At 37.5% G+C, this 14,144-nt stretch overlaps 1 protein-coding gene across 9 annotated transcripts in view; it reads left to right on the top strand.

Annotated features, from left to right (window-relative positions):
- Positions 1 to 14,144, top strand: part of TSPAN4 (tetraspanin 4) — a 727,944-nt gene that overhangs the window by 635,013 nt on the left and 78,787 nt on the right. For 8 of the 9 annotated variants that reach the window (XM_034416828.2, XM_087880460.1, XM_034416827.2 and 5 more), the window contains one exon: positions 8,656 to 8,730. The exons of the other annotated variant lie outside the window; for it this stretch is intronic. In XM_034416828.2, the coding sequence (XP_034272719.1) occupies positions 8,656 to 8,730 (75 nt within the window). The remainder of the gene's footprint in view (positions 1 to 8,655; positions 8,731 to 14,144) is intronic. 9 annotated transcript variants of the gene reach the window in all.

Below are 14,144 nucleotides of genomic sequence, written 5' to 3'. Positions count from 1 at the left end.
TATTAACAAAAATTAAATAAACATTCCCAATAGGAAAACCGGTAGAGTTTGAGATTTAGAAGTTTAACTGATTCTAAGAACAATATCTTTTTTCCCTTTCTTCTCCTGAATCCTAAAACACCTGTCTTTTGAAAAATAAGTAACCTAGTGACTTTCATCCTCAGCAACCTTGTCCAGATACTATCTTAGCTACCAGAAACTTCTAAGGTGAAATATATATCGCTGCAAAGTAAGATTAATCATCTTTGTGAGGTTCTGTGTAAATGCTTTGCATTAGGATTGTGTTGTCTCAGGTCATAAATCGTTCTATTGGTTGCCTACAATCCTCAGGCACCATAGCAAAGCTCATTTTTATTCTCTTTATTTTTAGCATTTCAGCTGAGAAGCTTACTTAGCTGTGCTATTTTATGTGCTGTACAATCTTGATTTTCCTTTTATTCCTTCCATTTAATCATAGAACCTGGTATACAATTTGGCTGGGTTATTGGGATTGTATATTTCAGGTCAGATAAAACAGAAATAATGAACTTTCTAAATATGGTTGTCAGAAAATAACTCAGAGAAGTAGCTGCATTTGTAGTTTGGGTCTGAATTATTTAATATGTATTATACTGGTGTATGCCAATCTGGACTATTAATTCATGAATGTGGTAGCACAAGTATTTCTCATCCTTTCTACCTGAGTTCCTTTAAAATGAAAATGAGCAAATTTACAAGCTTAGAATCCTATCCAGGCAATTTATTGTTTCATTTTTTGAATATATAAAAGGAAAAATTAAAGACATATATATAAAATAAAAATAAATATTATGGCTGCCTTGAGTAATGTACCCTTGGAGTCAGCCTAGATTTGACTATTAGATCCACTTGTAATAAGTTTTCAAGTCCTTTGGAACATCTAACATCAAATGCTGTGTGATGTGTTATCATAAAAAACTTTCTCCAATATCAGTGGTAACATCTGATGGAAAAAGTAATCTGTGTTGTACATAGATCGTAAGTATAATGGATTTGAATCAGAAAAAGTATTTGATGCATGAAAAGTCAATTATATATCAGCTTTCAGTCTGTGATGACATAATGTATCAGTGCTTTCCATCTTCTGAAATTATTTGCTATCTAATTTGGAGATTGTCAGTTTGAATCTGTTTGGCAGGATCAGTTAGATACAAACACTGTGCTCAGCATTTAAAAACTGGGATCAAAGACCTTCAGAAGCTGGTAGGATTGCTATCAACTATACCAAATTAAAAATAACATGGCTGTCCACATTTGTAGCTATTGGAATTGCAGTCTCCTTGTCCTACTCCTTGATTTAGTATAAAAAGCTCAGCCATAAGTTATACATTACACATAATCAAAAGGATAATAACAGAAAGTAAAATAAAACCCTTAAGTAAGTACCATAAATGAAATGAATAACTTATGTTATAGACACAACACTACCTCTAGTTGTATCACCCCTAATAATTATCTTCTCCTCCCCTGAAGACCAATAGTTACAAGCAGAACTTAGTGCAGCTTCTGTAGATAGATCTAGTAGAAAAAAAACAGATAATGTTCTCATGTGACCTATCAAAGCAATTGGATAACAGAGAAATGAATATACCTATGTGCCAATTTAGATTCAGTTGGGTGATGCATTGCTCCTAACCAGAGAAGAATATTCTGCTCATTAAACTTAGCAGAATAGAAGATAAACCTTAATTTAAGCCTCTTGATAATAAGAGCTGGAGAAGATCACAATTGGAGTAGTGGCAAGTCGGATTGTTTGACCTTTATTATATTATATAAAAGGTGCTGGTTGAAAGATTGGGCTTTCATTCATCAAATTGTATTTTTTTTAGCCATTGAAATTTTACTGGCTTGAAATTGAGAGTTAAAAAATCTATTCTATTCTATTCTATTCCATTCCATTGATATCATTGTTTCTTAAACCTTATTTCTTAACCTTATTTTTTTCTTAAACTTATTTGCCTCTCACCTCATTCTGAAGTGACTCTGGGCAGCTTACAGCATAAGAACATTAAAATCATCAGAAATAAATATATGCTACCCAATAAAACGGCAATGTAATCAAAGTAAAATCACGGGCACAAGATGGGAAAGGAGGTGGGGAGCTGGATGTGCAAGGGCAGGAGGTGGGATGAGCTCTTAATTAATCAACCACCTCCGATGTGATACTCCCACATGGGGGTCTCAAGTCATCTGGCAGAGCCAAATCTTCAGGCTCTTTCAGAAAGTAAGAAGGGTGGGAGCTGATCTTACCTCAGGGTGAGAGCCACATGTAGAGAAGGCACTTCTGGACCCCGCCAGCCAAAATTCCTTGACCGATAACAATCCTTAATATCCTTTTTTTCTTTGTGTACACACACACACACACACATGAATATATAATATTGAGAGAGAGAGATAATATAAGAATGCAGGGTAAACAACTTCTAGTTTCTTATAATGCAATATTACACATATGCTCCTATATCCACTTGCAATCTTTATGGAACATTTCATTATTCTTTTATCATTATTCCACTGTGTACATTATTTTAATCTAGTCACATTCATTTAATCAGGTTTATGTGTCACTTTTCTTTTGTATGGACTCCAAAGCAAAACCAGAACAATAAAAAATAAGAGATAACACAAAACTGTGTACAATATCAGCATAATTCAGAGCATCTGCAGCACACACACACATGAATACACATATTCCCTCACAAGGTCTTGCAGTTCACAAAGGAAAATTCTCTGCTGAGATTTCAAGACATTTGGTGCAATAAATAAGTTATTGCCTTCTGAATGGTTTTGAATGGTAATACAATGCATTGTAACCTGCTCAGCTTTCTCTTTTGTTTCAGAAGACCTTGGGAAATAAGAACATTTGCTTCAGAAAGTTAATTTATAGCCACAATTTATGCATGCATATTTAGAAATAAATCGCACAATGTCCTTTGAGAATTACTTTCAGATTAATGTTTTTACAGAGGTTTTTTTTTTAATTTCCAATTTTTGAGCATTGCTCCAAGCTCATGAATATCAGTATCTTATTAACTCCCCCATTCTGTTCCTTTTGGTCCTCAATAGCACTCCTGCCTTCCTAAATACAAGGAATTCTGTTGTTATAATATTAGAAATGCAGTATAAATATTTGTTTGTTTGTTTGTTTGTTTGTTTATTAAATTTATATGCCACTTATCTCAGCAATTCTATAGATTGATAGATATAATCAAATGCACTGTCAATCTGTTAGATAAAAAGTTTATTCAAAATTGGATTGACTTCAGTTCGAGCAATTTATGCATATGGAGAAAATTTTATATGCAGTTGATTGTATTTTATCCCCTTTACCAACTGGCACAGTTGAATCAGTAAGCTATTTTTCATTAATAATCAATGTAAATATCTTTGTACATTTGTATCTTTATTTATTTCTGTCCATGATGATGGTTTTCTCACAATAATTGCAAGTATGCTGCAGTTATTGTCAAAAATGTGGACACAAAAGAGATATAAAGAAATCAAGCAGACCAATTCCTTCCTTCCTTCCAGCACTGCATGCAGAAAAGATCCTGATTTCATCCTCAGCATCTCTGTATATGACTTGGAGAGATTTTATTCTAAAGCCCAGCAGAATTATTGCCAGCCAATGAGAATAATGCTAAACTAGATGGACAAGAGGCATATTCTTATGCAGAATTCTGAAACACTTTCCCTAATAAATCTATGAAGTTATAAAACATAGAAGGAAAATGTTTCAACTGAGGAGTTATTTCATTGAAATCCATGGGAATTGCTTCACAATAAGCTTGAAGAATAAGATTGCAAACTAATAATGCATCTCTTTTGGCGATGGATCTGGTAGTCTCTTTTGAATGGCTCCAATGAAGGTAAACCAGGTGGAAGCATGCTATTGTAAGTCAAATCTAGTCAAATCCATCTGGTTAAACCTGATCAACTCATGGTTAATCAGGAAGGGTGAAGACAGCAATCAACTTCTTGGATTAGTTTTGATGGGTTGAGGAATGCACGTTACAAGTGTATTAGCTGAATTTTGAAAAAGATGCTTTGGTGCAGCATTATAATTAAGGGAGGCCTTAAAAAGATTCACCTTTTCTTTCCAATACAAGTATTCCAATAGAAGTGGTGGGTTTCAAATTTTTTTACTACCGGTTCTGTGGGTGTGGCTTGGTGGGCGTGGCTTGGTGGGCGTGGCAGGGGAAGGATACTGTAAAATCTCCATTCCCTCCCCTATCCAGGGGAAGGTTACCGCAAAATCCCCATTTCCTCCCGATCAGCTGGGACTCGGGAAGCAGAGAATAGATGGGGTGGGGCCAGTCAGAGGTGGTATTTACCAGTTCTCTGAACTACTCAAAATTTCTGCTACCAGTTTTCCAGAACTGGTCAGAACCTGCTGAAACCCACCTCTGAAGTATTCCAATATTATTTTTATGGAAATAAAGTGACTTGCTTATCAGGAGTGAGCAGAAATATTGGAATAGTGGCCTAGAGAAAGTGTTTCCAGCAGAACTGTGATTGGCTGAGGGCTATTCCTGCATGAACAGGACTAAGGGAAAACCAAATATGAAATTGTTCCAAAGGTGCTTTTTCAGGAGGCAACTGGACTTTCTTGTTTTTTCTTTTGAAGATATTTGTAGTGCTAATGGTTTCTACTAAGGTGACCCTGTGGACACAGATAAATCTCCAAGTGCTTCAATGACCCTCAAAAAGAAGGCAAATGACCAGCTGTCTGCAAGGAATATAAATCCTTCCATTCTCCACCATCCAGTCAGAGCTGAAGAAGCTTTTTGGATGAGAAGCGAAACGTCTTCAAAGAAAAATATAAGGAAGTCCCGTTGCCTCCTGCACAAGCACCTTTGGGACAAACATGACCTGGATGACTCAGAATTTCTACAGACAAACATGAAATTCCTTCAGATTCTTTAAAGCTAAATTAAGAATCTGATTAACTCGCCTTTGCCCATATCTATTTCTGTTGCTGAATGGAATGAAGAAAAAAGTCTATCCATTTTGTTACCCTTCTATTACTTGAATTACCTAAGGGAGAAATTAAAGCTGTAAATAACAGAGAGTCATTTTCCCATACTGTTTCCTTATTCCATATTGTCAGGCATGAAAGACCAGGTCCACACTTGAAGATCCAATTAAATTGATTTATTGCTAAACAGCCTGTGCATAGGAATATTCTCAACCAACAGTTAGCACCTGTTTGAAGTTAAATAAAGGGCCACGAAATTCAAGGGAGGTTGGACATAATCGGATTGTGGCTACATAGGGATTCTAGGCTCATCTCTCTTTTGACTCCATCCCCAGGTTCTGTCACCCCTATTCCTACAATATATCCTACTCTGATGGGTTTAGCTATTCTCTGCATTGCATTTTCAGTCTAATTTTAGTAAACAAATGTATGGAGGGAGAGGAGGAAGAAGAGGAGAGAGAAAGTAACATATCACAGACGTGGAACACCAAATAGTGAGAGCCAGCATGGTGCAGTGATTGATGTTAGTATAAAAGCAGGGCAATCCAGGTTCAAGTCAACTTTCATTCATGAAATTGTGGTAGTCACCATCTTAGAGACTTAGAGAAGGAGAGTTGAGAGCAGGTGATGGACGGAGAAACCAAACCAGGTAAGGAAGGGATTTTTACAAACTTTCAGATGGAGAGACAAATAGATATTGCCTCAGGTCACATTTACATTAAAATATATATCTTTTTAGAAAAACCCAACTCTGCACTTACTATTAAATATTTAAAGCATTAAGCAGTCATATTCAAGCTAACCAAATAAATTTGTAAAAGCTGTTAGCAGCCTGAACATGAATGGGGGAAAAAAAAAACTATTTTCTTAATCAAGGGCATATGAAAACAAACAAGAGGAGCAGTGCACCTAAACTCAATTCAGCTTGTTGGTTGTTGCTGCTTGTTGGTCTTAACCAGGGTGATATTCACTTACTTTCCCTACCAGTTTGCAAATGTGAGCGCGTGCATGTCCATGCATGCACCCGGTCTTCTGCGCATGCACTTTGCTGGTGCGCGCACCTTCCATGCCTGCGCCCAGAGTTTCAAAAATGTTTACTACCAGTTCTGTGGGTGTGGCTTGGTGGGTGTGGCATGGATTGGTGGGCGTGGCAGGGGAGGGATACTGTAAAATCTCCATTCCCACCCCACTCCAGGGGAAGGTTACTGCAAAATCCCCATTTCCTCCCAATCAGCGGGACTTGGGAGGCAGAGAATAGATGGGGGCGGGGCCAGTCAGAATTTTTACTACTGGTTCTCTGAACTTCTCAAAATTTCTGCTTCCGCTACTGGTCAGAACCTGCTAAAACCCACCTCTGGCACCCAGCCTCAAAAAAGTGCCTCAATAGGATGGCATAGAGCCAGGGTGGGTGGACAGGCCCACCTACTGGTTCAGGTGAACCTGTCCAAACCGGCTGAATACCACCTCTGGTTAACCTTTCAGAGTGAAAATAAAACATAATACTTTAAATGGAATCTAGAAGCAAATAAGCCACTGGTGATCCACAAGTGTCACATTTGCAGAACTATTGGTCCCTAGGAGCAACCAGGGTGTCACAGTCTGTTCTACTTCATCACCATCTATTATCACTGCTGTTTAAACGTATTCTGTCTTTTATTCTGGCTATATTGTCAGAATATAGCAATATAGTTTTGGCTATATTGCCATAGAAATAATCCGGCTTGCTTCGACTTGTAAAGCATTTTAGAAAGGCTTTGAAACAAACCAGAAGGAAGATTTTGCTCAACTCCATGAAATCTTTTAGAGTGGGGATGGGATTCTGTTGCTGAACTACAATTTCTACCATTGCTCATTGTTGGGTGGGAATGCTGGGAGTTGTAATTCAACAAATACTGACAAGCTATTGATTTTCTACCACTGTTGAACTCACAGGGAAGTAAAAAGCTACAGTTAAACTGATTTCAAGGTGCATATGATTTATAAAATAGAGATATGATATGTAAACATGTAACGGGATTCAATAGTTCATTATTATGAAGCTAAAGGACTATGCAATTCTTACAGGGAACTAAATACTAGCAATTATAACTTCTTAGCTGAAACTTAAACTGATTAAAACAAAATGGGGGAAACAGGATATACATTTTGTGATTTCTTCCAATATAAATCCATTTTTTGTGCTCATTTTCTGTAATGGGTACATTTTTCTGTGCAAATTTTGAATGGAAAATGGTATTCCAGAAGTAGGACTAAGGCAAGTATAAATCTCTTACTGTTTTCTGGTTAACATATATATTTGGGAATGATATATTTATATGCCAGGATAATATGAATTAATGATCTAAACAATTTTCTCCCCATTCCTAGATACTGCACACTTGTTTATACCTTTACGTTGACTTCTTTTTTAAAAAAATAAACTCTCACATCCTACAAAGCAGCGTGGTTAAAAAAACAGACGCAAGGGTGCTTAATTCTTTCTTAATCTATTTTGTCACTAAGTGCCATCCTGTAGCTGTTTTCTTGAAATACCTTTTGCCCTGGAGGGGAAAAAGAACAACAAGTATAATGATTTTAAGCAGAAAAATTGCTGGAGGCATAAGTGTTACGTGTGTTGCAGAATTGTTAGTGGAAAGGAAAAATATAAATTCAGTAAATAAAGGAAATTCTTTTGGGTTAGAAAATTACTTGGCTCATCCATTTAGCTCAAAGTCATCTGAGATTGTTTTTCATTACCAAAAAAAAAAAAAAAAAAAAAGCAAAACAAATCAGCAGAATGATACACATAGCTAAGTTTTTAATATCTGATCTTGTCTCTTGATTAATTAACATAGTTTTAGGCTTATTTCAATATCATATGCATATTTTAAACTATCTTATGTTTTAGGGAGTTTTCACCACATGTCTTTCACTGCATGTTTGTTATCTTAAGAAATTATCTAAGGTAATTTGAAAAACAGTGGCGGTGCAGTGGTTAGAAACTAGTATTGCAGGCTAACTCTGCCCACAGTCTGGAGTTCGATCCTGACCGGCTCAAGATTGACTCAGCCTTTCATTCTTCTGAGGTCAATAAAATGAGGACCCAGATTGTTGGGGGCAATATGCTGACACTGTAAACTGCTTAGAGAGGGCTGTAAAGCACTACGAAGCAGTGTATAAGTCTGAACGCTTTGCTATTACTAATCAGTATGGCTACCATGCTTGCTGGGAACTCTGGGGATTATAGTCCTTACACGTCAGGAGGAAACACACTAGATAGGGGAATGCTGATCTGCATCTAGATAACTTCATCCAAGTTCTCCCTGAAGTTATCTAGATACACCGTTTCAGCCTACATGTAAGGATCAAATCATTTGGATGCTACTGTGTTTAAAAGTGTTCTCTCCACTTATAATATGGTGTGGCAAGAGAAAAAGCTGTACTCTAGCTTTCTCTTTGTCAAGCTAGTTTTCCTATGTGGAAGAACATCCAAGTAGTGGATTCTCAACGTGCATTTAAAGCGGTACTACACAGATACAGGTTTTTCTCCCCAACCAAAGCTAGCCATGAGCCCAGTCCATTTGTATATGGATTTATATGTTGCTCGGTGTCAGGAAAACAAACCAGATTTTGATGTTTCTGGACTTTTGTTTCTCTCCCGCTCCCTCTTCTCTTGACAGTTTTTTATCATGCTGTTAATTATCTTTGTGCTGGAGCTCACGGTGGTGATTCTTTTCTTCGTCTACACCGACAAGGTACGTCAAAAGAATTTGTTTTCACTGTCTTCTGTCCCTTTCAGCAAATGCCTCTCCCTTCATCAGTAAGTCATGAAGCCTTTCCCTTGGCATGCAGGTCATGTTTTCCCAGACTCTACCACCTCCCTGCCTTTCAGGAATCATGTTCTCTGAATGCCTAAATATTTAATGCTCTGGGCTCCCTCTTCCTTTTCCCCTCTTTCGAGTTTGCTTTCCTTTCAAGGTCAAGCACATTGACAACACAGCCACTATTTAAATATGGAGCAGTTTAATGAGGAAAAACTGATGAAAACTCATGCACTAAAAAGCAGATAATAATCATCACATTAAGAAGTTCATTATGAGAAACAAATGTGCTGAAAGTCCCAAATTGGCCATAGTAAAACTAGCGTTTTCCATAGAGTAGAGGGCTGCATAATCTCAGCTAAGGAATTCTGGAATTACAGTCTTCACATGTCTCAGAGGTGGCAAATCAGAAAAGATGTTGTAGATCTAAATTAAGAAATACAAAGTTAATGAATTAGATGCAATAGGCACAAATAAAGCTTGACAATGTGTAAGTTACTTGGTAGTGCTGATAATACTTGCTAGCATTCAACAGAGAAGTCTGCTCTGATGGCATTCCTGAGAAGAGGAGTGCCACCGTGTTCCTTAAATTTCTCCTATTTACAGAGCTAAAAAGAACAGAGTTTTCCAAAACTGTCATGGTAAGTCGTAAACACTATTTCCTTCCCTATGTGTTTCTTTTTAAGCCATCTGCTCTTTCTTTTCACTTCCCTTTCCCAGCCCATGCATAGAAACTAAAATTCCCCCCTTTTACCACCTGCCAAAATCAGAGTTTCAGTAACCACTTAACCCACAGGTGTTTTTTCAAGAGGCAACTGGACTTTCTGGTTTTTCTTTGAGGATGTTTCGCTTCTCATCCAAGAAGCTTCTTCAGCTCTGACATTCCCTACCATCCAGTCAAAGCTGAAGAAGCTTCTTGGATGAGAAGCGAAACGTATTCAAAGAAAAATCAGAAAGTCCAATTGCCTCTTGAAAAAGCACCTTTGGGACAACCATGACCTAGATGACTGAGAATCTCCATAGACAGTAAGTACCGGTACTTAAGTTCCACATCTCATAACAAGCTCCAAAGAGAAGCAGTTTACATTAAGAAACAAAAGGAAATAGGCTATCAACTATCTTTATCTGGTGAGCGATAGGATAATAACGTTTAAATTTCATGTATTGGTTTTTATATTCCTCTTCTTTAAGCAGATTAGGTTGGAAAATATTGATGATTCCATCCTCCCCATTCAGAATGGATAATTTTGCTGCTGAAATTCAATGTCAGTTATGAAAAAGCCAGAATTGTTTGTTACAATACATTACCCTCATATCCTTTAAGATAATGGGCAATAATGTTCCGAAAAATTAACTTTGTACCAACAGGAAATACTAAATCAACTTGTATGGAAGATAATTTATGATGTCGGTAATCGTTTTAACTTCATCTGTTCTGAAGGCTTATGAATTAATTGCAGCCCCTTAAGAAGAGAAACTTATCCAAAGTCTTTCCAAAAGATAACTGGATTTTCTTTGTTTTTTTTTCTTTGAAGACTTTTTCATTTCTCATCCAAATTTTTTTTTCAACTGGTAGGAAAGAATGGGGGAATTCTAGTTTCTGACTGATGGGGAGAAGGCCCCAAGGTCCTTTCAGTGGGTTCATGAAGTCAAATAAATATTTTAACTTTTCTCAGTTTTAATTCCTACTACATTACCTACTGGTAGATATAACCCACATAAACTTTGGATTCTTTGGGGCCCTCAATCATTTTAAGAATGTAAAGGGGTTTCTGAGGTGAAAATGTTTGAGAATCACTGGCCTTTAGGATATTTGATGGCATGAAACAAAGGCCATTGCAATGTAGATTGTTGCCCCATTGGTAGAAGGGAGAGTACGCAGAGGTGCTTAACCAGATCAGTCACACACTATAAACAAATTACAACTATTTTGTGGTGTGAAGTTGTTTAAATGTATTTAGGGCTTTTTTCCCTAAATGAATTGATGGCAATTTTTGTATTCTCCTTTTTGCATTCTCCAATATAAATAAAACAAGCTCCTGAAGCTGCAGGAATGGAACACAGGGAAAAAAAACTAATCCACTCACATCAATATTTTCTTTTTTTATTGGAAACTTTTCTGAGTTATGTATTTGTTACTTTGAAAGCAAGAAATTGAGTTTGACACTGAATCAGATCAATGTCCAGTTTAGTTGCTGCTCTCACAATGCTCAGCTCTTCTGTGTCACAGATAGTTCTCTTGTACAAAAAATCCATTAACTGGAAGTACTAGGAATTAAGATGGGGCTTCATGCACGCACCATCTGCATGCTACCTCTGATCTAATGATAAAAATAATTAATATTTCTATCACTGCATTCAATTTGATTATTTTCCAGAGCTTTCCCTTATGATTATGGACAAAATAAATTTTCATCCTGCCTCAGAAAGCAGCAGTCAACTTGAAATATTGACAAAAATTAAGTATTTTATTTTCCATAATCTCCATAAACCAAGTTTAGTTTGACTTCATTTAGATGGGACTAAGTTGAGAAAGGTTGTGCCATTATACCGTACTTGCTTTCCACTGTCTTCTCTAAATCTTCCATGTTCCTTATTTGTGAAACAGAGCCCTACCCAATTCCTAAGAAGCTCCTCTCCTCTCCCCTCCTCTCCCCTCCCCTCCCCTCCTCTCCCCTCTCCTCTCCTCTCCTCCCCTCCATGGGTCAAGATTGTTTAATCATCCTTTGCCATCTCCAAGTTGCTCCCTGTTCAAGTCCTCCAAGTTTCAAATTGTGCTGCTAGTCAAATTAAAGATTACCCCCATATATGCCTGCCTGATTCAACTGTTTCTTGGTATCCCCATTTCTATTTCTCTTCATCTTAATTTTCACCCATCATTGCTGGCTTTCTTGAGGACTGAGTGGAGGTCTACTAGGTGAAAATATACTTTCTGGAGGTATACGGGTATACTAATAGTCCTTGACTTATAACCATTCATTTAATGACTGTTCAAAGTTATGGTGCTGAAAAAAGTGACTTATGACAGGTCCTCACACTTATGACCATCACAACATCCCCATGGTTACATGATCAAACTTTGGGCACTTGGCCATCTGTGATATATTTATGACAGTTGCAGCATCCCAAAATCAGGTGTTCACCATTTGCAATTTTCCAAGGGGGCTTCCAACAAGGAAGGTTAATGAGGGAAGCCAGATTTGCTTAATGACTCTGGTGATTTGTTTAATGACCACAACAAAGTAAGTTGTAAAGTCAGGCACAACTCACTTATGTGAGTGATGGAGGTTTTGATCGCAGTTGTGGTTAAAGACTACCTGAATAGCATAGATCCGTGATGGCAAACCTATAGCACGTGTGCTAGAGGTGGCATGCAGCTCCCACTCTGATGGCACGCCAGCCGTCACCCCAGTTCAGCTCTGCTGCGCATGCGTGCACATCTCCCACTGGCCAGCTGGTTTTCGGGTCTCTGCTGTGCACGCACGGGGGATGGGTCACATGCGGGGGGGTGCGCTTTGGGCACTTGGTCCGGAAAAGGTTAGCCATCACTAGCATAGATGGTGTAGTCCTCTCCACCATCTGCCACACCCAGCGTGGCAGATAGGGACAACTGGAATCTATTCCAGTTCTATCTGGAGGGTGACAAATTCTCTGCCTTGCTATAAATGCATTGTTCTTCCAGAAAGAGCAACTCACATGTTATTTTAAGATAACTACCTCAGACTTGCCTGAGGGCAAGTGTGAGCACTATATTTTCAGAGTAACAATGCATTTAGAAATACATAATCTTAACTCTCTAAATAATACACCAGTAATAACTTATTCCGCCCTTCCACTTTTAACATCTGTGTTTATATTTTCATTATGGAAGTTTTCCCAAAGGCAATAATAAAGCCCAGATTTACTTGCTTTTGTAACATTGTTTATCATTCTCCAACAGATAGGTTTATTCAGATTTTTCCCTTTCTTCATCTGATTTATAAAAAGAACTTTGGTGCTGCAAACTGGGAAACATAATTCTAGGATTTAAAAAACACATACCCCAAAAGGTCAAAAGTAATGGGAAGGTAGCTGTATTGTGAGAATTATACATATTATTGGCCCAACTTGTGGCTTCAGAATTTAAAAAGTGAAAATAAGCTTAGTAGATTGGAAGTCCAATAAAAAACCAGTCCGTTCCCACAGAGAGGGTCTCCTCAGGGTGCCATCAGCCAAGTTATGTCGGCTGGCGACACCCAGGGGGAGGGCCTTCTCTGTGGGAGTCCCAGCCCTGTGGAACGAACTGCCCCCGGAAATTCGTAAGATCTCCGACCTCCGGGTGTTTCGCTGCGCATTGAAGACCCTGTTGTTCCGCCAGGCTGGACTATCAACACAATAGTTTTAAATTGGGGTATTTAAATTTTTTGGGGTTTTAAATCTGAGCCAATTTATTTAATTATTTTAAATTTTATATTGTTGTTTTGTCTGTGTTTTTAAATAGGCTGTACACCGCCCTGAGTCCTTCGGGAGAAGGGCGGTATAGAAATAAAATTATTATTATTATTATTATTATTATTATTATTATTATTATTATTATTATTATTATTATTATTATTATTATTATTGGATTAGAACAGAATAAAATACTGTCCTGGCAAATCAGGATAATATAAAAAACCAGTAGAGAGGTAATTAACAAGAAAGGATTGCAAGTTTGGCTCCTGTCACTCATCTCTGGCAGATGTCTCCTTCCTTAGACTTCTAGGCCATGGTGGCGCAGAGATTAGAGTGCAATACTGCAGGCTACTTCTGCTGACTGCCCGCTGCCTGCAGTTCAAATCTCACCAGGCTCAAGGTTGATTAGTCTTTCATCCTTCTGAGATAAAATGAGGACCCAGATTGTTGGGGGCAATATGCTGACTCTGTAAACTGCTTAGAGAGCACTGTAAAGCACTGTAAAGTGGTATATAAGTCTAAATGCTATTGCTAGGCTTGCTTTTAGATTTCATATAGCAGCAGGTTTAGAAGTTGGACAAATAATCCACTGTTAATTACTAGCAATAAAAATTACAGAAAGAGGAAAAATACAGAACTCCATGTAAATCCAATTGGATTAGACATGGAGAAGGGAGTATTCTAAAGGATTAGCACCAGTTAAAGTAACATAATATGAACCTCCTCTGGTCAGGATTAAAATGGAATTTAAATCATGGTGACATTTTTCATTATCATGGCTTAGTAAGACCATGATAAAATGACCATTCTTCCTTAAATCCCATTAATGTTTCAACAGTCCTGATTCTATTATGTACTATTTGGCTCTCTATAAGTAAAGATGTTTTTTTTCAGGTATGCACAATGATCAAAAT

Source organism: Pantherophis guttatus, chromosome 1 (assembly GCF_059756535.1).
Source record: "Pantherophis guttatus breed Tessera chromosome 1, ASM5975653v1, whole genome shotgun sequence".
In the NCBI taxonomy this organism is placed as follows: domain Eukaryota; kingdom Metazoa; phylum Chordata; class Lepidosauria; order Squamata; family Colubridae; genus Pantherophis; species Pantherophis guttatus.
This window is presented reverse-complemented; position numbering and strand designations above follow the sequence as displayed.